At 38.5% G+C, this 26396-nt stretch overlaps 1 protein-coding gene across 3 annotated transcripts in view; it reads left to right on the plus strand.

The window, feature by feature from the left end:
* KDM5B (lysine demethylase 5B) overlaps positions 1-26396 on the plus strand; it is a gene marked incomplete at both ends in the record, with an annotated part of 71265 nt that overhangs the window by 14123 nt on the left and 30746 nt on the right. For 2 of the 3 annotated variants that reach the window (XM_084245996.1, XM_084245997.1), the window contains 5 exons: positions 15561-15638; positions 16978-17100; positions 17789-17959; positions 23470-23604; positions 25722-25818. In XM_084245996.1, coding sequence (XP_084102122.1) covers positions 15561-15638; positions 16978-17100; positions 17789-17959; positions 23470-23604; positions 25722-25818 — 604 coding nt within the window. The remainder of the gene's footprint in view (positions 1-15560; positions 15639-16977; positions 17101-17788; positions 17960-23469; positions 23605-25721; positions 25819-26396) is intronic. The other variant, XM_084245998.1, reaches the window with a different exon arrangement.

Genomic DNA, 26396 nt, shown 5'->3' on the forward strand with positions numbered 1-26396 from the left:
TTATCTGGCTGCAGCTTCCTCATATTTTAGGTTAAACTGAGTTATCTTTCAATATTAAATTGAATATTCAGTGTGGCAATAAACTGATGGCAGTTGATGGCAATTGATAGTGCTAACAGAGCAATAATTATACAGTTTGGTTTGATGTATATCATAGGATATATTTATGTTAGTATCTATGGAGGGAAGACAGTCATCTACCACCCCAAACTGAGCATGCTTGTGTATTAGTGCATCCATCTCTCTTTAAACAGGAGATCTACCATTAATGCATGGTCAGAATTATAGCATATTGAATAGACTGGCAAGCTGCCCTTGTGTAAATATTAAATGATCTGACATCGGGATAAACAGCAGTTTTCTAGCAATTCTAGTTCAGGTTCACACTTCAGTCTTTTACTTTTGCTATGGCTATTAGGGACAAGAGATATTCTAAAAAAATTTTTTTCCCACTTTTAATGTTAGAATTGCAGTCATGTCTTAATTTCAGTAGAACTAACTTTCATATTTGCATTTAATGAAATGTATGGCTTACACTATGTGTTTCTTTTTTTTTGTTTGTTTAAGTACAAAATTGTCTTTAGATGGACATGGAACAAAACAAAGGTTTTGTAATGTTTCAGTGTCTTCTCTGAGGCTCAGACTGATTTTTAATCATTACTGTCCTTTTCCTGACCTTGATTTTGAATCTCTAGGAGTGCCCAGTCTGTAAAGCACTGACGGTGGAGAGCATGCGTTTACAGATCTAATGAGGCCTTAAAGTTAGGTGTGGGATGTTTAACTTTGCCTGCCCTTGGTGCCCAGGTAGGTTTGGGTGTTGCTGGTGGAAGGTTGAGGGGGCAGAGTCCAATCTCTTTCCTACACCCTTTCCTTGACAAACAAATCAGTTTTGCAAACTTTCTGATGTATTTAGTCTTTTCATAATCATAGCAGCCTCAGTTTTCTGCCAGAAATGGTCTTTTTCCACTGGGATCATAAGTATGAAAGAAAACAAAATAAAAAATACTAAATAATTTACTGGGAATGGGGAGAACTGTAGCAGCATAGTTTCTTGATAAATCCTGTATGGCTTGGTGTAGCAATATTTAAGTAATATTTACACCAATTATTAATATAATTGCTATAGGGGAAATGGATTTGAAATTTCTCATGTTCAATAATTTGTGTCATCATAAGATAGCTATCAAGGACTTGAAAGAAATACTGTTTTCTAGCTAACTTTTTGGGATCTATCCATTTTCAGTGGGTTGTCAATCTTTAAAATAGTGCTTCTATATAGACCTGATAAGACATTGGCAGTATCCAAAATCCAAATTAATCACTCTAGTAGATCTCTATTAGGGATATGTAGAAGAGTAAGGCTCTCTCTTTGACAGTTATTTTCTTCTGTTTTTTTTTTTTTTAATTTTAACATTTATGTATGCATACAAGAAGTGGGGTACAGGCCAAAGGTGTGGGGGGTGAGAGGATTTACCAGAGACAGAGTGGGGAGCAGAAAAGGCAGATTGACTGAAATACACTGCTGAGGGAAGCAGTGAGTGAGTCAGGAGAGGTCTGCTGTGCCATGTGGGTAGCTCCCTGGCCAGGGATTGAACTCATGTTGCAGTGGCTGCCAATAACTTCATAGGTTGCATCTTATCCCCTTGCGCCACCAGGAAGGTCCATTTTCTTGTGTTCTTTTATTAAGATGATGATACTTACGGTGCGTCTATTGGTTGTCGGAAAAATCATGACGCATTTTTGCTTGAAAAACAATATATATGTGGCTTGGAAGAAAACTCTTTTAGCTTTGGGAAGCAGTATCAACGAAAAGATTATTTTACATCTTCACACGATTTTGACAATAATACATTTAAGTCATTTTGAGGTCCTGCAAATACAGGTGATCATTGTCAAGTTTTGTAAAAAGTGATGAGAAACTTATTAGAACTAATGATTAGAAATTAATCCCATGACATATACCCTAGTTACCATTATACAGTTGATCCCTGTACAACAGGAGTTTGGACTGTGAGGGTCCATTTATACATTTTTTTGTTTTCCTTTTCTCTGCTTGGGCAGTTGGGCATGTGGGTGGGATGGTGGGATGCATGTACTCAGCAAACTGCTGATAGGGTTTGGTTGAATCTGAGGATCTGGAACCCACATATGTGGATGGCCAAGTTATGTGTGGATTTTTAATTGTATTGAATCAGTGCCTTCAGCCCCTGCCTTGTTTAGGGTCAGCTTTGTTCTTTTCTAATACATCATCCTAGAAATGTTGTCTTTCCATTCTGAATATTTTATATTCAGAAATCTTCTAAACATGAAACTGAAAACTGATGGCTTTTGCTAGACTCTGTGAGTTAGCGTTTTAACGAAATCCTTATATTTTGGTACTTTTAAAAAATGCAATTATAAAAAAAGTTCATGACTATATGGATAGTTTCAGGATCTTTTTGGTAGTAGGACTTGAGAAAAAACTGGATTGACAAGTAAACCTTTCCTAAAAATTTTCGCATTGTACAAAATATAGACCAAGAAGTGATTGTTGGTGACTGCAAAAAACACTTGTATGGACTATATTTGAAATCTTGATTATTTCTATTAAACTAGACAGCAAAGAGATTTGCAAAGTGCCTCTCATTGTACAGTATTTTGCTTTTCAAATGATTGACATTTTAAAAATGTCTTTCAATTTTTTTAGATCAACAGATAAGTCATTTAAACTGAAGCTCCTTGAGGCACTCAATTTTTAAGAATTTGAAAAGGGTCCTTTCAAAGGGGGCCAAAAAAATGGGAGCATTGTTATAATAACAAAAAGGGAAACACTGAGAAGGCATAAGTCTAGGCTCTGTGGGTAAGAGATTTCTCTCCCTTGCCTTGTATTTGTGTGTGTTTCTGTACTCACCCATCTAAGAGCCTTAATGAAACCAGTAGGGGATTTGGTAAAAACTTAAGTAATTCAGGCTTCTATGGGGTGAAAATTTGGAAGTATTTTCTGAAGTGCAAACACTACATTTCCCTGTATAACCAATAACATTAAAATGTTGGTCTAAATTTGTTATTTTGTTAATTTAAGAAAATTAACAAACAGATATGTTTTGTTTCTTGAGCTCTGTGGAGTCAGAAGAGTTTGGAATATAAAACACAAGAATTTGAATAATTTTTCTTAAATAGCTTTTTTTTTTTAAAAAAAAAGATTTTATGCATACAAGAACTGGGGTACAGGCCAGAAGTGCAGGGGGTTGAGAGGATTCACCAGAGACAGAATGGGGAGAACAGGCTGATCTACTGAAATACACTACTGAGGGGAGCAGCAGGTGAGACAGGAGAGGTCTGCTGTGCCATGTGGGTCAGCTCCCTGTTGGTGGATCAAACTCTTGCTGTAGTGGCTGGTGACAGCTTGACTTTAACCCCTGCACCACCAGGGAGGGACCCAGCTTTATTTTAAACCTATTGTTGCCTAGCTTTGCCCTCATAAGAGAATACACAGTCAGGAAGTTTTATGTGGAGGGCACACAGGATGTCATGGTTAATATAAAATTCTGCGATCATGGAACCATACATGGACTTGCCCATTAGAGTTGCATTTTAACGTATAGACTGAATTCATTGCCATCAGTTCCTCAGCAGATCCATTGTTACCTGCTTCTACTCATGAATTTAGGAACCTAAGCAGTCTTAGAAGCTTTTCAAGCATGAAAATCTGATGGAATATTCTATTTTAAAATGCAAGGTTGCCTGTGTCTCAAAACCAGAAAAATACACATTTAATGGGCTTTGTATAGCATATATTAATTTATGAATTCCATTTTACACTATTGTATGAAAAGATTAGAAAATTGAAACCACAAAACCACCACCATCCCCAAACAGGGAGAGTGTACTTCAGGCCTCTGAAACTAAAACTTTGCCATGTAAGCATTTCCTAATAGGTAACGATTTTTACCATTTACTTTGTGTAAATGCCAGCCATCTATCTGAAGACTTTCCCTGTATTATTTCATTTAAGTCTCATAGTTATCCTGTTTTTTCATGTATGGAAGGTCAGGGAGATGAGTCTAAAAGCCATAGCATGGAGTAGGGCCAGGATGTGAACACAGGCAGACAGTGTGACTCTCCAGAGTCTGTTCTCTTTAATGTTTGTTTTACTGTCCAAGGGAAAGGTAAATGGCACCACTGTGCTTTTAATATGAGCATTGGAGGCGGGGTAGGGAGCCTTAAATTTAACCTTTATTGAAATTGCTATGGTGAAAATTGCTAGTTGGCAACTAGATGCCAATTAGAGTTGGACTAGAAGGCTAGCACTTTTATTTATTTTTTTAATTTTTATTTTTTACATCATTGTTCATTTTTAAACAATATTTGCTTCCCCCCTCCCCCTCAGATATAGTCCCCATAGAGTTTCCTTCACCAATGCACCCATGCACCATCACCTCAGTCCCCTGTGCTCCTCCCTCCCTCCCTCTGATCCCTCTCCCTCCTCCTCCCCTGCAGAATGTCTCTGATTTATAATTGTCTGTTTTTGCTTTGCTGTGTTTTGTACTGTTATTATTTTTTTACGCTGATGTCTTATTTGGTTCCTCTATATTCTTGCTATAAGTGAAACCATCCAATATTTTTCTTTTTTCCTTTGGCTTATTTCACTGAGCATAATTCCTTCTAGCTCCACCCATGTTGCTGTGAATGGCATGAGTTTATCTTTTTTGCTTGCTGAATAATAATCCATTGTGCATATATGCCATATCTTCTTGATGCTACATCTTCTATATGCCACATCTATTTTTGGGCAAAATATATAGAAGAAAACATAGGTAAAACACTACAAGACATACATCGCAATATCAGCTTTAAAGACTCATCACCCAAAGCACAGAAAGTCAAGGAAAAGATAAACACCTGGGATTACATCAGACTGAAAAGCTTCTGCACGGCAAAAGAGACATTAACCAAAACAGAGAGATACCCCACTGATAGGGAAAAAAATCTTTGCACTCCAGTCAACTGGTAAGAGACTGATCACAAAGATATACAAAGAACTCACAGGACTCAACAAAAACAAAATAAATAATCCAGGCTAGCGCTTTTAAAGGTAAAGAGTTTAGAGGTCAGATGTTTTTGAGGGCCTCCCTGGTGGCGTGAGGATTAAGATGCAATCTATGAAGCTATCAGCAGCCCCTGCAGCAGGAGTTTCATCCCTGGCCAGGGAGCTGCCCACTGCCCACATGGCGCAGCAGACCTCTCCTGTCTCGCCCGCTGCTCCCCTCAGCAGTGTGTTTCACTCAGTCTGCCTGTTCTGTCCCCCACTCTGTCTCTGGTGAATCCTCTCACCCCCACACCTCTGGCCTGTACCCCAGTTCTTGTATGCATAAATAAATCTTTTAAAAAAAGAAAGTTGAAGTTGCTGTGACTTTGTTAGAGGAACATTTATATTTCAGTGGTTAAAATGTAATAATGATATTTTGCTGCACAGAAATAAAACTTTACATTTGTAATTTCAATTTTTACCATAGTTCTAAAGGTAGCCATTGTCTGTACTTTTCAAGTGGAGAGGTTGAGATGCCTCATTTGGCTGGAAAGAACTTTATTTAAGTACAGTAATTCTCTTTCTTCCTACACTATACAGTTTCCAGCTGAGGTTTGGAGGAGTCATTGTCTTATATATGTTACCATGCCTTGGTTAAGTACAGGGAGAAGGGATCAAAAGAAAGTAAGTTGTAGTATAAATTTGGAGGTACTGTTATTACATTTTGGAGGTGCTATTATTAAATTTTTTAATGAATGCCAGAATTATTGCCAGGGTTTAAGATTACAGACCTCTCTGAGACGCTGATGAAATTAGACTTTCCCAGAAAAATCCACATATACTCAGTTTGCTATGTAACTTAAGAGCCTCTAATTTAAGATACAAAAATGTGGTTTCATAGTTTCATTGTTTTTATTTATTTTTATTATTTTATTTTTTAAAGATTTATTTATTTAAATAAGAACTGGGGTATAGGCCAGATTTGCGGGAGGGTGAGAGGATTCACCAGAGAGCGGGGAGCAGAACAGGCAGACTGATGAAATACACTGCCGAGGGGAGCAGCGGGCGAGACTGGAGAGGTCTGTTGCGCATGTGGGACCCTGGCCGGCCGGGATTGAACCGGCACTGCAGAGGCTGCGGACAGCTTCACAGTGCGGCGCGCAACCGCCTGCTCCATCAGGGGAGGCCCAGTTTCATTGTTTTTTATTAAAGACTCACTAAAGATGGGACATCTTAAATAGGCTTTTGAACAAATGGGTACCTAATTAAAACTGCTGGGTATAAAGCCTAACCTGAGGGAAGCAAGAAGTAGGGAGAAGAAGCATTATCAACTAAAGCATTTTGTTTTTATTTGGAGGAAATCAAGTTTAGTCCTTTGTATGACAAAGCCTTTCCTGTAGACATCGGTCATTAAACGGCAAGTGGACTTACAATGGGACTCCTAAATAGTGACCCTGCTTGTTTTTTTTTTTTTTTTTTAAAGATGTATTTTTTTTTTTTTTATAGAGGCATGCTTTATTTATTTATTTGTTTTGTTTGTTTGTTTATATATGCACTGGGTACAGTCAGAAGCGCGGGAGGGTGAGAGAATTCAGCAGAGCCAGAGCGGGGAGCAGAGCAGGCAGAAGGACCGAAGTACACTGCTGAGGGGAGCAGCGGGCGGCAGGAGAGGTCTGCGCGCCATGTGGGACCCTCCTCCGGTGGCCGGGGAGCAGCCGGGGATCGAACCGGCGCCGCAGAGACTGCGGGCAGCTTCGCAACCCAGCGCTCAACCGCTGCGCCACCGGGGAGGCCCGACCCTGCTTGTTTTTATAACTTACAAGTGGGGATTTATAAGGTTATAATGCATCTAGTTCTTCTTCCATTTTTGTAGGTGTTTGACATCTTTATTTTTTTTTTTTAATTTTCTAGAGGCATGTCTTATTTATTTATTTATTTATTTATTTATTTATTTATTTATTTATTATTTGTTTGTTTGGTTTATACATGCACTGGGTACAGCCAGAAGCGCGGGAGGGTGAGAGAATTCACCAGAGCCAGAGCGGGGAGCAGAGCAGGCAGAAGGAGCAAAGTACACTGCTGAGGGGAGCAGCGGGCGGCAGGAGAGGTCTGCGCGCCATGCGGGACCCTCCTCCGGTGGCCGGGTAGCAGCCGGGGATCGAACCGGCACCGCAGAGGCCGCGGGCAGCTTCGCAACCCAGCGCTCAACCGCAGCGCCACCGGGGAGGCCCGGTGTTTGACATCTTACTGACATAAATCCATTATATTTATGAGAAAGTTCCTCTTAGGTTATATTTCATATATACATTACTCAAATCTTCATATGTTACCATGCCTTGGTTAAGCACAGGGAGAAGGGATCAAATTGAAAAGTCTTGTCATGCCTCTTTAAAAGGTTCTGACATTCTTTAAAATACTAAAATAAATTCTTGTTTGGGGCCTCCCCTGGTGGTGCAGCAGTTGAGTGCTGGGCTGCGAAGCTGCCCGCAGCCTCTGCAGCACTGGTTCAATACCTGGCCGCTGGGTGAGGGTCCCACATGGTGCGACAGACCTCTCCTGCCGCCCGCTGCTCCCCTCAGCAGTGTATTTCGTCAGTCTGCCTGTTCTGTTCCCCACTCTGGCTCTGGTGAATTCTCTCACCCTCCTGCACTTCTGACTGTACCCAGTGCTTGTATAAAGATTTATTTATAAATCTTTTTTAAAAAATTAAAAAATAAATAAATTCTTGTTCGTAGTCTTAGAATTTTGCACTTTAGTTTTCTGTTAATGTTGAAATTGAGAATTTGTTTTTCTTGATTTGTTTATATATATTTTACATAATTGTTCATTTTTAAACAATGTTTGCTTTCTTCTCTCAGGTGTAGTCCCCATAGAATTTTCACCACCAACTCACCCCTGTACCATCACCATAGATCCCTGTGCTCCCCCCTCCCTCGTTCCAATCCCTCTTTCTTCCCCTCCCCGGCAGAATATCTCTGGTTTATAGTTATCTGTTTTTGTTTTGTTTTGTTGTGTTTTTTGTTGTTATTATTCTCCCCCCCCCATGCCTTATTTGGTTTCTCTATATTCCTCCTCTAAGTGAAACCATTTGATATTTTCCCTTTTCCTTCTTATTTCATAATTCCTTCTAGCTCCATCCATGTTGCAGCAAATGGCACAAGTTCTTTTTTGATTGCTGAATAGTATTCCATTGTGTGTATATACCACAAGAATGTGGACTTAGAACATTAGTTTAATTCTCGGCATTGGATAAATACCTGTGAGTGCATTTATTCCACGACGACCGGTTTAATAGGATGTATGCAATTAGAGCAAAGCTTTAGTCCTTAGTTAATGGTATCTTTGTAAACTTATCAGAATTTGTTTTTGACATGGATTTTTAATTGTTTTCCTTGGTGCAGGGAGTCAGTGAACCACCTCTTGAGACTCTGTATAGAGTACACTTTATTATTTTGCTGATTATCAGGTAGTGACAGCCTCTAATTAGATTAAAACAGTATTGTATATTAATGAGGATGCTGATAGTGGGCCTTTTAACAGTAAATTTTCCTTACATCATGAAAAACCCTTAGCATCCTATGAAAATTCTTGTCTCACAAGCTAAGTTTATCAAACATTTCTCTTAGTTAAATGTTCTCTAAGTTATTGTTGCTAAGTTATTGTTTCCTTAGTGCTGCCACTAAGGAAAATGTTACCTGTTGTTTCTCAGGCCTCTCTGAGGAATGGGAAGCCTCATCTTTCTACATAAGTGTCTTCCTGAGGAATTTATTGTCTAGTACTCAGGAAAATAATAGTTTTTGAAAAATACAGTTTATTTTTATTTTGAAAGATTTAGACTATTTAAAAGATTTTAAATTAAAGTGAATCTCAGCAGGGAATTTATATGCGACTGCTTGCAATCTGTGAATTCTTGTAATACCTAGTTGGTATGAAAATGCTGTTTTTATGTTAGAAAAATGATTTTATGAACCTTTTTATTGGTAGAGGCTAAAAGTTTTTTTTAGATGATATGAAATATCTCACTCACTAAGACACAAGTGTGAAACCCAAATTACTATTTCTAAGTACAGACTTTGTTTGGCTACTTAATTTGAGGATTGTTTTTCTATTTCAAAAATTTTTTACCTCCTAGAGACTTTAGTATGCTCTCTTCCCTTCTTCAATGGATCCCCCATGCTGTCAACCCCCTCCCCTGCACTCCTTACTCCTGTGCAATTCTGGCCTCCCATTGAGGCCGGAATTTGCTACGGATATTTTAGTTCAATATGACTATTAGCATTACAAGTCATATATAAGTCTTTAATTGGAATGCAGCTTGCAGTTGACAATACAAATGTCAAAACTGAGTAATATTTACCTCATTTTGGAGAGAAAATTTTCAGTGTTCTGTGTTTATTATGGGGTTGGGTTGATCATCTGAAACAATTTCTTTAGTTTTATACATATTATGCCTACCATGTAAACTTCCTTAATGACATATGATTCGGTCTTTTATTAATACTTCATTTATTAGGGCCTCCCCTGGTGGCACAGCGGTTGAGCGCTGGGCTGCGAAGCTGCCTGCAGCCTCTGCAGCACCGGTTCGATCCCTGGCCACCGGTGAGGGTCCCACATGGCACACAGACCTCTCCTGCCGCCTGCTGCTCCACTCAGCAGTGTATTTTGTCAGTCTGTCTGTTCTGCTCCCCACTCTGGCTCTGGTGAATTCTCTCACCCTCCCGCGCTTCTGACTGTACTCAGTGCTTGTATAAATAAATAAATAAATCTTAAAAAAAAAACTTCATTTATTAGATTCATTTAATTTGAAATATTGGAGATACAGTAAGCTTAAGTTATGTAATAAGCACAAAGACAAAAACCTTAAACCTAAAACTATAATGTATATACTTATGTATGTAATATATACACTTAAGATAATTTTTTTAATTTATTTTTATTATTTATACAAGAACTGGGGTATAGGCTAGAGACGTGGGAGGGTGAGGGGATTCACCAGAGACAGAGCAGGTTGCAGAACAGGCAGACTGATTGAAAAACACTGCTGATGGGAGCAGTGGGCAAGACTGGAGAGGTCTGACATGCCATGTGGGTATCTCCCTGGCCAGCGGGGTAACAAACCCTCGCTGCAGAGGCTGCGGACAGCCTCACAGTGCTACACTCAACCTGCTGCACCACCAGGGAGGCCCTATACTTAAGATAAAATTAATTTCAGTATCATAGTGTTTTGGTGTATTTGATTAATCATTATATATTACCCAATGGTTTAATTAATATATATATTACCCAATCATTTTAGTCGATCAAATTTCAGGTCACTTGGACAGTGTGTTAATCATTTACTTGAATATTCTGACACGTTATCTTTGATACGTTTTTTATGTAACCTTCAACCCAGATCAATTCATTTAGAAAACCTACAGCTTTTATAAAGTTTTAGAGAGCAAAGCTCTCAGCAGTAATGGTTTTTCTACTAACCTGCCATAAAATTTTAAGAATTGGTGTCATTTCCTTCTAGTACATTATATTTTGTATAATTAAATACATTGCTTTCTGTATCTTTACTTGTCAAGTTAAACAAAACCAAATCACTTTCATCTTTTCACCAAGGATGGAAAAAGCCACATTTCTAAGTTTATTAACAAAGATTGTACGTCTTTAATTGACATTTGAACATTAGATGGGATCTTTGTTGAAGATGCAGTAGAACATTAAACACTTGAAGGCCTTATCTGTAACTGCCTTCTTTTTAACAGTTAATGTGTTCATTTTTTTCTTTATTCTTTCTTTCTTTTCTTTTCTTTTCTTTTCTTTTCTTTTCTTTTCTTTTCTTTTCTTTTCTTTTCTTTTCTTTTCTTTTCTTTTCTTTTTTGTTGTGTCAAGAAATAACATGTACCAGTTTATAATCTGCTTTTTTCCCTTTAAAAAAAATTGCGGCAAAATGTAATCTATTTTTGATGTGTATTTTATTGGCCATTACCAGTGGGCCTTTTTATGTAAATTCATCACTAAAACTAAACCTTTTACTCTTGGGCTAAAAGAAAAATTCATTATAGATTTGAAATACAGACTTCCCTTACTTATGATAGTCTTTGAAATTTGCATATGTAATATTGATATCACTTTGTATGTCTTAAATTTCTACTTAGGTAGTCCTTGGTATCTTTCCTTATTTAGAACATCTATATATTTTTTATACGAGGTATTTTTTATTATGATGAAGACTTTTACTGTTATTTACATACACACCAACTTATATTAGCGTATTCTTCACTGGTGGTATTAAAGTTTTAAGTGAAACAATTCTGCTGTGAATTCCCCTGTTTCTATATCCTGATGCTATGAGTGGTAATAAGTATTTTGTGGAGTATATTACTGCCAGAGGATCTGGGGGGGGTCAGAGGTCCTTTAAAAATAAGATGCTTGGGGCCTCCCCAGTGGTGCAGCGGTTGAGCACTGGGTTGCGAGGCTGCCCGCGGCCTCTGCGGCGCCGGTTTGATCCCCGGCTGCTCCCCGGCCACCTGAGGAGGGTCCCGCATGGAGCGCAGACCTCTCCTGCCGCCCGCTGCTCCCCTCAGCGGTGTACTTTGGTCCTTCTGCCTGCTCTGCTCCCCGCTCTGGCTGTGGTGAATTCTCTCACCCTCCTGCGCTTCTGACTGTGCCCAGTGCATGTATAAACAAAACAAAGAAAGAAAGAAAGAAAACATGCCTCTATATAAAAAAATAAAATAAAATAAGATGCTTGGGGCCTCCCCCTTGGTTCAGCTGTTGAACGCTGGGCTGCAAAGCTGCCTGCAGCCTCTGCAGGGCCGGGTTCCATCCCCAGCCGCCAGTGAGGGGCCCACATGGTGTGCAGACCTCTCCTGCCACGCCCACTGCTCCCCTCAGCAGTGTACTTTGGCAGTCTGCCTGTTGTGCTCTCTGCTCTGGTGAATTCTCTCACCCTCCTGTGCTTCTGACTGAACCCAGTGCTTGTATAAATAAATAAATCTTTAAAAAGAAAATAAGATGCTTTCCTGTTTGAAGGTTCCTAAGTCTACTAAAAATGGAGCTACCATACGACCCGGGAATTCCACTACTAGGGATCTACCCAAAGGGCACAAAACATTGATTCAAAAGAACACCTGTACACCTATGTTTACTGCAGCACTATTTGCAATAGGTAAAACCTGGAAAGAACCCAAATGCCCAAAAATAGATGACTGGGTCAAGAAGATGTGGCATATATACACAATGGAATATTATTCAGCAAGCTAAAAAGATAAACTCATGCCATTCACAGCAACATGGATGGAGTTAGAAGGAATTCTGCTCAGTGAAATAAGCCAGAAGGAAAAAGAAAAATATCGGATGGTTTCACTTATAGCAGGTTTATAGAGGAACCAAATAAGACATCAGCGTAAAAAAATAATAACAGTACAAAACGCAACAAAGCAAAAATGGATAATTATAAATCAGAGACATACTGCAGGGGAGGAGGAGGGAGAGGGATCAGAGGGAGGGAGGGAGGAGCACAGCGGGCTGAGGTGATGGTGCACCGGTGCATTGGTGAAGGAAACTATTGGGACTACACCTGAGGGGTTGGGGGGGTGGTGCAAATATTGTTTAAAAATGAACAATGATGTAAAAAATTAAAAAAAATATATAAATAAATTAAAAAAAGAAAACAAAATAAGGTGCTTTCTAATTGCCCTCCAGGGAGGTTGTACTGGTCTATCACAGGGCAAACACTTTCTCACATGATGCTAGTACTGGTGGTATGCATGTTTTTAATCTGTTAGGTAAATGCAGGGAGTTCTTGTATATATCTTGAATTTTGAGTGCTGTGGACACCAATCATTTATTGACCGTTTCTTCTTGTATGAGTTAATAAAATTTTTCCATTTTTCTGTAATTTTTATTATTGTTTTAAGCTTTTTGTAATAATAGCTTTTGTACCAGCTGTGTAATATTGAGTGTTATAACACCATAATAATCACACCTTCCTAACAAAATTGTGCAAATTTTATGCATGCATATTGACTCTGGGTGAATTGCTTTCTTAGAATAAGTTTGTTAGTTGTGAAATTGGGTGAATGAACTTCTGTATATTAACTTGTTTTACTAATCTGAAATTATATTTAATAGTTATTAGTAAAGTATATTATATGTAAAATGGGTAAGAAAGGAAAAGAAAACCACCTATAATCCTACCACCACAAACACTATAAACATTTTGCTATCTACCTTTCTAATGTTTTACTTTTCTATTGAATAACTTATCATTTCCTTCCTTAACATAAGCAAGGAGAATCTTATGAGGTCAATAAAGACCTATACTATGGCATAATTTGTCTTTCATTGCTTATTTTTTGTGAAAATAATACACTATACAAAATTTTCTGTTGTAACCCTTTTCAGGGGCAGTACTGTGACCATAGTACATTCACAGTGCTGTGCACACCCCGTCACCTCTCTCCATCTCCACCAGTTAGTCAGAAACTGTACCTGTTAGTACAGCATGATTTTTATACCTTTAGCTTTCCTGTACTGTGGACATTTGTTTGCAGTTTCCTCCATGTATAGGCAAGGATTCATTATCCCTTCATTCTGATTAATTTATCATGATAGCAATTTTTTAGAACCGACGTCAGTAACTATGGTAAGGATGATTTTTAAAATCGGTTTTATTTTTTATTTATTTATTTTAAAGAGGCATGTATTTTTTATTATTTATTTATTTATTGTTTATTTGTTTGTTTATACATGCACTGGGTACAGTCAGAAGTGCGGGAGGGTGAGAGAATTCACCAGAGCCAGAGCGGGGAGCAGAGCAGGCAGAAGGACCAAAGTACACTGCTGAGAGGAGCAGCGGGCGGCAGGAGAGGTCTGCGGGCCATGTGGGACCCTCCTACAGAGGCCAGGGAGCAGCCGGGGATTGAACCGGCGCCACAGAGGCCTCGGGCAGCCTCGCAACCCAGCGCTCAACCGCTGCGCCATCGGGGAGGCCCTTAAAATCGGTTTTAGATATCACTTTTTCTTCTACCCCCACAAAAGAATTTACCTAGTTTTACAATAGAAAATGTAAATAGAAAGTTATATATACATTGTAGCTTAGAGGCATTTACATTTTAAAAAGTGTTTTGTAAAAGAAAGGATAGTTGCATGGACTAGAGGAGTGAAAGTCTCCCCTAAAGAGGCTATTTGTTTTTCAGCAGCTGTTGGGGCTCAGTGACATTGATCAATTGGAAGAGTGTGAGCAGGAGTGCAGTAGAATATATTGTTTATTTGGGGAAAGGTATATTTTGCTGATTTGGTGGAAAAAAGTCTTGAGAGACTATTACTATATGTTCTGTTTTGTTTGACTAGTTAGAGATAACACATGCTATAATTAACCCAGGTTTTAATTTTATGTAATTTTAAATGCTGACTGCTTCTATTCTTTGCTTTTGCTATTGCATAGAGAACCTTCAAATACATTATTTTAAATTTAAAAGTTTCTTTCTGATTAAATAAAAATCCACAGTAGCTGGCATCAAATTAGAATTCCTTTTTTTATAGACTTTAAAAATTTTTTTTATATTTGCATAGAAGAACTGGGGTGTAGGCCAGAGGTACTGGGGAGGGGCAGGGGTGAGAGGATTCACCAGAGACAGAGTGGGGAACAGAATAGGTGGATTTACTGAAATACACTGCTAAAGGGAGCAACAGGCTAGACGGAGGTCTGTTGCCCCATATGTGGGTCAGCTTCCTGGCCGACTGGTGATAGCACTGAGACTTAACTACTAGGCCACCAGGGAGGCCCTCAAATTAAAATTTTACTGAAGTTACCACAGGCCAGTACAACTGTCTTGTCTTCCCCCTGGTGGCTGGAAAAATCACTTGCACCCAGGTGCAGTGGAGATGCAGGAAGGCTGCACTTGGAGCAAACTGGGTCTTTTTTGTCACCTTTGTTCCTGTTTTCTTCACCATTGTCACCATTGAGCTTGAACATGGGAATCTTGTTGACCATCCTTGACGTGTAAGAAGATCTCCTGAAGGCACCATCTCTAAAAGGGGCAAACTCTGTGTTAGGTGATTTAACATTCCCTTCTTACTTGATCCTTAAACAGGAATCTTCAGCAGGGCATAAGCAATATCCATGAAGTTGTACTTGTCAATGATTTGAAGATAGTATATATTGAGAGGAGTGCCGGGAGCTTCCATTGCTCTAGAGTGGCTATGGTTCTGCTCAAGTGCCAGTTGGCAATAGGAAGCCCTGGAAAAAAAAAAAAAGTTTTTTTATATAATGTAATACACAAGCGTGCAGCCCCCAGTAGCCACCATATTGGTCAAAGCTACCCTTTTGCCCAGAGGCACTGGCATTCTGCTTCCCGGAAACTTTTGATGTTTCATAGCACAGCTTTCTTGAAAACCTTCGAAGGAAAATTGTCCCTTGGGAAGCAAGTTCCAGCATTGTGAGCAATTGAAGTATCATACTGCAGAGAGTGGGTGGGAGCCCAGGTTTTCATTTTAAAACATTTTTTTTAATGTCAGAAGCATAATTCTTCTAATAAAAGCCTCTGCTTCTCCCCAGGATTGGCAGCCACCATTTGCATGTGATGTTGATAAACTTCATTTTACCCCACGCATCCAGAGGCTGAATGAATTGGAGGTAATGTCTTAACTGCTGTTCTGGTTGCCTATATTCCAGAAGGGCCTTTTTAGCACTCTTCTACCTCAAATCTAGTGGCTGTTATGAAACTAAAATATGGCCAGTGATTGATAATCACATTGAGTCAAATAGTAAGAAAACCTTTGCAGCAAACCAAATTCCATTAAAACACTGATTTTTATCAGTAATTGTTGGTTTATAATTTAATGCACTTCTGTCCTAAATTCATATGACAGCCTCTAGAATTTGAATTTTGTAAGTTATGTACTTTGAGAACTGTTAGTGGAAAAAATTCGGAGCTCGAATTCATTTCCAAATATCTGTTTTCACTTAGAATTCATAACACACTTAAATTTCCCAAGAAGGAGTGAGGCATACAGGGGACCCTTGACAGTGAAAATGTTTCCTCAGTCTCTGTGCTATTGAAATTCTAAGTATAGGATACATAAAGTTTGGGTATTGCTAACATAGAGGTAGGTGTTTACATTAATATTTTGCTAAATTGATTTTAGTGTTGAGCCTTGCTTTCTTGTTTTATGCTAACCATTCTTAACTTAAATGGAACATATGTCCTTTGGAATATTGTGCACCTTGGTGTGGCAGCTAGTATATGTATTTTCAAGTTGAATTTGAAAAATAGGAGATGGGAACTAACTTTAAGGTCTTGCATGTTGTTGGGGACATCTGAATATTGACCTCAAATTTTGGTTTTGTACAAGATTAAAGCTCTAAAATGAAAACTATTATTTTATAAGATGGAAAAAAGAAAAGGACAGATTGAAATAAAAAGATATGGAAACAATGGTAATAATTTGTTAAGGAATTTTAGAAAGTTTCCCTGGTTTCCTGTTATCCTTAAGGTATTAGGAGTTCCTAAAATTGGTATAAAAACAGTATTGTAAATTTGTTTTCAGATTTGTGTTTGAAGATAACAGACCTTAAAAATACCCAAATTATGAAAAGATGAAGGGGGGGGGGTGAGAATAAAGAAACTTGTTATGTAATTTTATCAGTCACACAAAATTTAAGGCTTTTCTAGTCATCCTTAAATGAAGCACCTTTCAGAGTGTCTGCTCCCATCATGGGTGGGATTATTGAGTGTGTCAGTCTTTGCCTGGCACATGGTAGAGGGTGCCAACATGGTAGAGTCAACCATTTGTTGCCTATTTAATTATGCAACCACTTTGTATTTTGTATATATTTAGCAGCTTCCTCTATTGAATTCAGAAGTGGTATTGCACTTAAAGATTCTAGGAGTGAACATGCCAGAGGTACAGTTTGAAGACAAGAGCTTTCAGATTAGCAATGTAAGGTTAAAACTCAGTTCTTTCTCATTTAGGCTCAAACTCGTGTAAAATTGAATTTCTTGGACCAGATTGCAAAATATTGGGAGTTACAGGGAAGTACTCTGAAAATTCCACATGTGGAGAGGAAGATCTTGGACTTGTTTCAGCTTAATAAGGTAAAATGATCCTCTAATGATTTTCTCTCTCATTTAATAATCTTTCTGGCAAGCATGAATTTGGTCTTCTTTGACTTTAAAACAGACTATTTGAAATATGTAAAATGAGACTCTTAACTTGAAACATTTTGCCACTACCTGTTTTTCAGCTTCACAATAGTTCTGTAAGATATTCCTTTCTGTTTTATTGCAGACAAGAAAAGTTCTAGAAAGAGAAAATTGACTCAGCAAAAAGATGATGTGATAATTCAGTACCTTAACTTCAGTTTCACTTAAATGTAAAGCTTCCGTTCTTTCCACTGACATGCTGCCATCCTGTCTACTCTAGTTTCTCTGGAGATTTTTAAGGTCAATGAGTAGGGCCAGGTAGTGAGGACCCCCTTCTTTATTAGAGATTTAAAATTTTCTGTCTAGTTCTTCCTCCCAGAAAATCTTGATACCTTGGGGAACTGAGAAGTAGTTTCTGTGGGGTACATTTAAAAATGCTTGTGGATTGTTGTGAAAAGTGATTTAACTTTCTAGCTTAAAATTGAAAGTGCATGTACCTTTTCTTTTGACTTTGAAAGTGTATTTTGAAAAGATCACTACAACCTTAGAACATTTGGGTTTTGCAGCCATAGGCATGTGAGAATGAGAAATAATTTCCAAATAGATATTTTCAAATTTCTTTTGCTGTATTATTTGACAGTTGGTTGCAGAAGAAGGTGGCTTTGCAGTTGTTTGCAAGGATAGAAAATGGACAAAGATTGCCACCAAGATGGGCTTTGCTCCTGGCAAAGCTGTGGGCTCACATATTAGAGGGCATTATGAGCGAATCCTCAATCCCTACAACTTATTCCTGTCTGGAGACAGTTTAAGGGTGAGTATTGGGATTAGCCTTGACCTGTTCTATTTCATTTTCTTGGGATGTTGTCTTTTAGAGGGAATGAAAAGGCCTCGATTATGTGTGGAAGGCATCGTGTGGAAGAATGTTCTGTGCATTTTCCTCCAATGTTTGTTTTATTCTAATAGAAGGCATACCTAGAAGTTAGTTTTTGAGACTTTTAAGATTGGGGAAATGTCCTCTTGCTGTCAAAACTGAAATCTGTGTTAACTTCACTATAAATGTTTCTTTATGACAAGGATTTGATTATTGCCTGAGAAGCATGGCTATGATTTTGCGCTCAGTCATCATGTTGAAGGTGCCATGTGGGAAGTAGCTGGCTTTTACCCATTTTTCTGCTTCAGTTGACATCTCCAAGTAGAGTTTTGATAGACTGTTGATTCAGGTAAAGGGTGAGGGGCTTAATGATGCTGGGTAGTTGATGCTCCCTGTTCTGATAGTTCCTGTGTAGCCGTGTTTACTTCCTTACAATGAAAATTTTGAAAATCATTCAGGAAAAACGCTTTTGCTCTAAGTCAAATGATGTTATAAAGAGGTCCCACTTTTCTGAATGCTCTGGTAGAAAGAAATATTTTGTAAGCTGTTTGCACCTTTTGAATTTTCTTAAGACTCTAAAAGTGACCCCTATAACTGTAAGAATTATGACAGTCCTTTGGAGCGGTAGCAAGGTAATAACGTAGTCTCAGAGGGGGAAAGTGCTAATCAAAATTCCAACTTGATGTTATAGACAGACATACCTGCTGTAATGCTTACCTATTGTAGCAGTGGATCATTATAGCATTGTGTTTTTTCATTCTCTTTCTTTTTGATTTGAGGTGCACTTTCTAGCCTAGAAGAATGTGACAATCTAATATTCAGCATTAAAAATAAATACATAAATAAATCTTTAAAAAAATAAAAATAAATAAATAAATATTAATGTTTAGTGAGCCCATGGATGAAATTATTTAGAGCTTTGTGTGTGCAACCTTTATGTCTCTGTTTAATTTAATTTAATTTAATTTAATTTTATTTTATACATTTATTTATTTATGCATACAAGAACAGGGGGACAGGCCAGAGGTGCGGGGTTGAGAGGATTCACAAGAGACAGAGTGGGGAACAGAATAGGCAGATTGACTGAAATACATTGCTAAGGGGAGCAGCGGGCGAGTCAGGAGAGGTCTCCTGTGCCACGTGGGTTGCTCCCTGGCCAGGGATCGAATTCATGGGATCAAATTCGTGGTGCGATGGCTGTGGTCAGCTTCATAGGTTGCGTCTTAACCCCTGCACCACCAGGGAAGCCCTGTTTTTTTTTTTTTTTTTAAAGATTGATTTATTTTGTGCATACAACAGCTGGGTTGTATGCCAGAGGTGCAGTGTTGGGGGGGGTCTTGCAGGGTGGGGGTGAGAGGATTCACCAGAGACAAAAGTGGGGAGCAGAACAAACAGGCAGATTGTTTATGTCTCTGAGAATATAACCTGGACACAAAAAGTGTCTACCTGCCTTGGGTTGCAAAATTTTAGAAACATCTCACGTGTATACTTAGTGTCATTGTAGTTTGACAGTTGAAAAGCAAAAGAACATTTGTATTATATAGTCTCACAAGAATAGTCATTTAAGATAACCTCTACAAACCTTTCACCTACAACAGGATAAACTGTTGAGGTATCTACTATGTGCTAAGTATGTTACAGGTACTGATACATTTTAGAAAACTTGAAAACAAAGGAAATTTTGATACAAATAAAATCACTTAATCCTCTCCCTTGATTTTACTTTCAAGGGTATTTTCATGAATATATACATAGATTGGAACTGTATTACTCATGTACAATATGCTATCCTTGCTATATATCATGAACATTTGACTTGGTGTTTAATATTTTGAAGATGCAGGGTTGGGATACTTTGCTGTTTTTATTTAAATTATTTTTATTAGAATAATGTTGGGGCTATAGGTTCACATTTCCTCAAATGGATGTTACTATTGGTTCCTCTTTTGCTATCTTTGCTTTTCATTCTGGCCCTCTAGAGCTAAGTTAGCCTCAGTTCTACAGTGAGATATCAATGATTTGTTTTGGTTGGTTTTTGTGAAGACATGATTTAAATGACTCCCTGGAATTCCATTTTTTTTTTAAATAGAGGCATGCTTATTTATTTATTTGTTTGTTTGTTTGTTTTTGTTTATACATGCACTGGGTACAGTCAGAAGCACGGGAGGGTGAGAGAATTCACCAGAGCCAGAGCGGGGAGCAGAGCAGGCAGAAGGACCGAAGTACACTGCTGAGGGGAGCAGCGGGCGGCAGGAGAGGTCTGGGCGCCATGTGGGACCCTCCTCCGGTGGCCGGGGAGCAGCAGGGGGATCGAACCGGTGCCGCAGACGCTGCGGGCAGCTTCGCAACCCAGCGCTCAACCGCTGCGCCACCGGGGAGGCCCTGGAATTCCATTTTTATAGTCAGACCTTGATAGGATTTTTCCTACTGTTGAATGTGTAGGTGATTCCAGCTTTGTTTTGTTTTTATTATGATTCCCTGATGGACATTTTTTGTACATAAATTTTTTTTTAAAGATTTATTTATTTTATACAAGAACTGGGGTATAGGCCAGATGCGTGGGAAGGCAAGAGGATTCACCAGAGTCAGAGCGGGGAACAGAACAGGCAGACTGATGAAATATGCTGCTGAGGGGAGCAGCGGGCACAACAGGAGAGGTCTGCCGCGCCATGTGGGACCCTCACCTGCCAGCTGGGATTGAACTGGCACTGCAGAGGCTGCAGACAGCTTCACAGCACGGCGCTCAACCGCCTGTGCCACCAGGGGAGGCCCTGTACATAAATTTTTATGCACATTCCTGATGCTTAAAAATAATACTCGGACAAAGAGAGAATTGGAATACATCTATTTTGTTTAAAAAAGAAAAAGAAGACTGGATAACAAGATACCACTACACCTACTAGAATGGTCACAATCCAGAGCACTGAGCACACAAATGCTGGTGAGGATGTGGAACAACAGGAACTCTCATTCCTATTGGTGAGGAGACAAAAGGGTACAGCTGCTGTACACCAGAATTTAGTTTGGTGGTTTCTTAGAAAGTTAACCATACTTTTACCATACTACCCTGCAGTCATATTCTCTGGTATTTACCTAAAGAAGTGGAAACTTAATTCCACACAACATTTACATGGATATCTTCATAGCTTTATTCATAATAGTCAAAACTTGTAAATAAGCAGGATGTCCTTCAGTTAGTAAGTGACTAGATAAACTGTGTCACATCCAGACAACGGAGTGTTATTTACTGCTAAAAAGAAGTGAGCTATCAAGTCATAAAAAGACATGGAGGAACCTTAAGGGCATATTATTAAGCGATGGGAGCTAATTTCAAAAGGCTATATACCATATGATTCCAACTATATGACATTCTGGAAAAGGCAAAACTATGGAGATAGTAAGATTAGTGGTTGCCAAAGGTTTGGAGTGACAAGAAGGGTGAATAGGCAGGGCACAGAGGATTTTTAGGGCACTGAAAATACTATGTAACGTACTTGTTGTTACACATTTGTGGAAATCTGCAGGGTGTGGACCAGCAAGAGTAAATTCTTTAAGCTATGGACTTTGGGTGTTAATGGTGTATCATTGTAGGATCATCAATTAAAAAGAAATGATTCACAATGAAGGAATTGTTGCAAAAGGGTGAAGTAGAGTTCATCTAGAGTAAGATTAGAGAAAAGTCATGAGGTGATGTACTGGTGTAATGGAGCAGAGGCCTCAGTCTTGCATCCCTGTGTTTTTTAAATGTCTTAAAGGATGGCTCATTCTCTGTAGGATGATGTCATCATAGTGTGTTGCTATCCCATTTTTCTAAATCCCCTTTTCTCAAACAAAGGTTAGAGCCAGCATGTGGATAGTATTAGCTATACAACCAGTAGTACATTAGTTGTCTGTTTTGAATTGTGGTTTGACAGGAAATATTAAAGCTTTTCATATATAGTCTAAGAAGCTACTGATCTTGATTTTACCTTAGGTGTCCACATTCTCACAGAACCAAGTAGATCATAGATTATGGAACCATTTCTAGTGGGAGATAGGAGCCACACATAGAATGTCTGAATGTCTGACCCTCAGTTCAGTACACTCTTTCAGCTCAATCTGTGTCTCTACAGTCATAGGTCTTTTTGGGTCTCAAATAAAAAGTTCAGTTAGATGTTGGACAGATTTTATTCTTCTCTGAATGTTTTAAGTATAGTCTTAATGTTCAGTTGAGGATTTGTTACAGAATGGAATACAATCACATTCCATATAATTTAGTTAACTTTTCCAGGTCAAAGCAATGTATAGGTTGAATTAGAACAAGTAATAATTACAGGTTGTTGTGTTAGTGTTAGTTTCTTTAGATGCTTAGAGTCTCAGGTAGTTTGTATTAGTAAAATACTTACTCTTCTGTGCTTATTTCTTAAATGTTAGAAATAGATTTTGTTGCTCTGTGATTTCATTATTCCCTTTCCCCAGTCTATTGATATTTCTTGCAAATGTTACAAGGAAGGAGGTAATCTAGTGAGACATAGTAATGGTGCTTGTGGAGCCAGGAGTTCTGGAAGGTTGTTACTGCAGGGTATCTTTCAAGCATAGATGACATACTATACCTCAAGTGGATCCATTTTGGAAGCTGCTTTTGAAAATGTTTTGAAGTTTGTGAGTTCTCTTATGAGAGGGAATAGTGCTCACCTGAAATCTTTATTAGATTCAGTGTTATTATTTTGTTGTCACTGTGTTTTGTTGAATTGGCATTCAATTAGCTGGTTCTGTCAGCTTAGTATCAACCAGAAAGAAAACTCGAAGCAAGAAGAGATACTTCTGTGATCAGATTGAGTTTTGCTGTGGGATACAGATTAACCTTTGCCTTGTGAGTTGGCCTTTGTAGGATATGTTGAAGTCAGTGAAGTCCCAAAAAGGGAGAAGACTTTAGTCACGTGACCCATTTTGTCCCTTTAGGTGCTGTGTTTTGGTCACAGAACATTGCTAGTTATGTTGACAGATACAGAATTGTAAAATTTAGATATCCCTATTGGATTCTACTTTTTCTTAAATGTTTCAAAATGAGAAAATTCTCAGTGTGGAAAAATTATTTTGGGAATTTGTGAAGTTTGTTTTTAACAGTTTGGTCCTTTGATTAATTGACATTGCAAACAGGGATAATTGCAGCTGATTCATTGGGAGTGCCTTGAGTTGCTGTGCACTGCTGTGCCCTACAGAGAGTGACAATGAAATGAATCCAGCAACACCACACACCTGTTAAGCATTTTTAAAATGCTGTTATTCATATTGTGTTTCTGTATGTCTGGTAACTATGTACTTGTCTTTTTGTTTAGATAAAAATGTGTAGACCTGCTCTGTATCTACATAAATAGTTGTTAATATCCCCCTTGCAGAAATCCAATTCTTAAATTCCCTAATATCAAAAAATGGGGTAAATTTATCAACACAGATACGTTTTTTCCTAGTGTCTGCAGAAACCAAACTTGACCACAGACATGAAGGACAAGGAGTACAAACCCCATGATATCCCGCAGAGGCAGTCCGTGCAGCCCCTGGAAACTTGTCCCCCGGCCCGCCGAGCAAAACGTATGAGAGCAGAGGTGAGAGCCTCATGAAATTGTTGAAATCGAATTCTTGAGCTTTTGTAGTCATGCCTGTCTGTCCCTGATCTCTCATGAATATGTTCTTCCTGGTTTTCAACCTTGTTGACCTCACTGAGCAATGCTCTGTATATTTCAACTTCTGTACTTGGGGGAGTTGTACTGTGGAAGGAGTTAGGAATTGAACTCTCCATAAAGAGTTTCTGCTGCAACTGTTAATAGTCAGTGTTTGGAAGAATAGGCTTAGATTGTGATGATGTTTGGTTTGCCTGTTACCCTCATGAAGTTAGGAAGTGTTTATTGGGGATTAAGATAATGAGACGTGACAATGGGGAGGTTTTTGCTGAGAAGATACTTTTTTTGACAGAGGTTAGAAGTTAATGAAAGCTGTTATGTACAGTATTCCTACAAAAAAGTATGGAATCAGTAACAAACATTTTGGCTTAGACAAAAATTAGCATGTGAAATGGGAGGGGGCAAGGAGTGACCACATAAGATGAAATGAAAATAAAACATGAGGCAAAATCAGGAATGGAAAACTGATAAGGAATATATTTTAAGACACCCCCCTCACCAGAAATGAGAGAAAAATGTATCTGTTTCCAGATGCAAAGATTCCTGCCTGACTGATGGGGGGTGAGTATTTGGATTCAGAGATAATATATTATGAATAGTACAGCTGGGAAGTCTGATTGCGTTAATTTAATTTCTGAATTAATTCCTGATTATTAACTTCTTGTTAATAGGCAGTTCTTGTTTGAGTATATCTTGATATGTAAATGTGTTAGACATGCTCTAGTGCTGTATTAGGTCTGCCTTGATAATAGAGTAATAATGGTGACACTGCCCTGGAAGAAACCTTGTTAACCATATACATTCACAATATGTTTGAATTAATAAGTCAAAAATGTTCAGGTGGTAAAACAAACTTGTGGTGAAACAACAAATTTGTTTTATTTGCTTTAACAATAAATGTTAGCTCTTCAAGAAATAGTGAAAACTGAGTGACATTCTCTCAGTGATAAGGGAATCTTCACAATATAGCAGTGTTAGAAGAGTAGTTTGTAATTAATGGTTTACTTAAAGAACATAAAAGAATGTTATTGTGGAAGTTGAATTTTCCATATATACTAGCAGGCCTTGGAAGAGGTCTGCAAACTGCTATAGGCTAATGAAATTGTGATATTTTATATAACTGTTTAAGGTTTTTCTTTTTCTTTTTCTTTTTTAAAGAGTTATTCACTTATTTATACAAGCACTGGGTACAGTCAGAAGCGGGGGAGGGTGAGAGAATTCACCAGAGCCAGAGCAGGGAGCAGAGCAGGCAGAAGGACCGAAGTACACTGCTGAGGGGAGCAGCGGGTGGCAGGAGAGGTCTGCGCGCCATGTGGACCCTCCTCCAGTGGCCGGGGAGCAGCCAGGGATCGAACCGGTGCTGCAGAGGTTGCGGGCAGCCTCAACTGCTGCGCCACCGGGGAGGCCCCTGTTTAAGGTTTTGCTTAGTGTATGATTTTTACATAACTTTGGAGTTTTGCTTAATGATAACTGAATAAAATGTGTAAAGTGAATAGGTGAGAATTGAGAAGCTTCTAACAGGAAAATGAGTTCCCAGTTTAGATAGTAATATGTTCCCCAATTTGTTCCTGATTCTTTGACATCTGCCTATTTTTTTTATGTCTATCAAAGTGGAGAATATCATTCCTTAAGTATAGTATTTATAGGGGTGATATTGCTCTTCAAGGGAAAAGTGTGTTTTGACTGCCATATTGATAGAGACTTTTTTTTTTTAAGATTTATTTATTTATCCATACAAGAACTGGGGTACAGGCCAGAGATGCGGAGCAGGGGTGGTGGGGGTTGTGGGAGGATCCACCAGAGACAGAGTGGGGAACAGAACAGGCAGATTGACTGAAATACACTGCTGAGGGGAGCAGTGGGCGAGTCAGGAGAGGTCTACTGTGCCATGTGGGTTGCTCCCTGGCTGACCGGGGATCGGACTCGTGCTGCAGAGGCTGCGGATAGCTTCACTGTGTGGTGCTTAACCCATTGCACCACCAGGGAGACCCAATATTTTTCTTTTAAAAGGAAATATTCATGTTCTAAAATTTTTTTTTAAGGCAATGAATATTAAAATAGAACCAGAAGAGACAACAGAAGCCAGAACTCATAACCTGAGGCGTCGAATGGGTTGTCCAGCTCCAAAATGTGAAAATGGTAAGAAAGTTTATTCATGAATAGAAAAAAAGTTCAAACTAGGTAATTTAAAAGCAATTACTCATTTCTTAGTTTTAGAAAACATTAAAGTAGCTGTTACATACTAGTTACAAGTTGGGCCCTGAGAAAGAAAATCTTCCAGAGTCCTTGTTCAGTGATCAATAGTAGAGATAAACTGATGGCCATGTGCATGTTAGAAATGTGACTGATTTTTGAACTTTTACTAGTTGCTGCTTTGAAATGTTGTTCAATAGCGATTATTCAAAAGTGATTTTTGAAAAGCCTAGGTAACTTTTGGGTGAATGTCTCAGGTTTGTTTCAAGCAAAACAGGCAGATATCTTTTTTACTTGTGAATTTTAGTTGTAATTGCTTTGCCTGACTGTTGCTTGATGGCCAGTCACTAAGAGATAGACTTGGGACTCTTCGGAGAAATCCTCTGTACTATATAGGTAGGCACATACAAATGAATTTATTAAAATTTGTCTTCTTAGTGATTTGTGTATTTAATGGAAGGGCAAAAGAAATTTTTAAAATACAGACAAAAGAACTGAACATAAGACCTGAAACCACAAAATAT

Source organism: Talpa europaea (genome assembly GCF_964194135.1).
Source record: "Talpa europaea genome assembly, chromosome: 10".
NCBI lineage: Eukaryota > Metazoa > Chordata > Mammalia > Eulipotyphla > Talpidae > Talpa > Talpa europaea.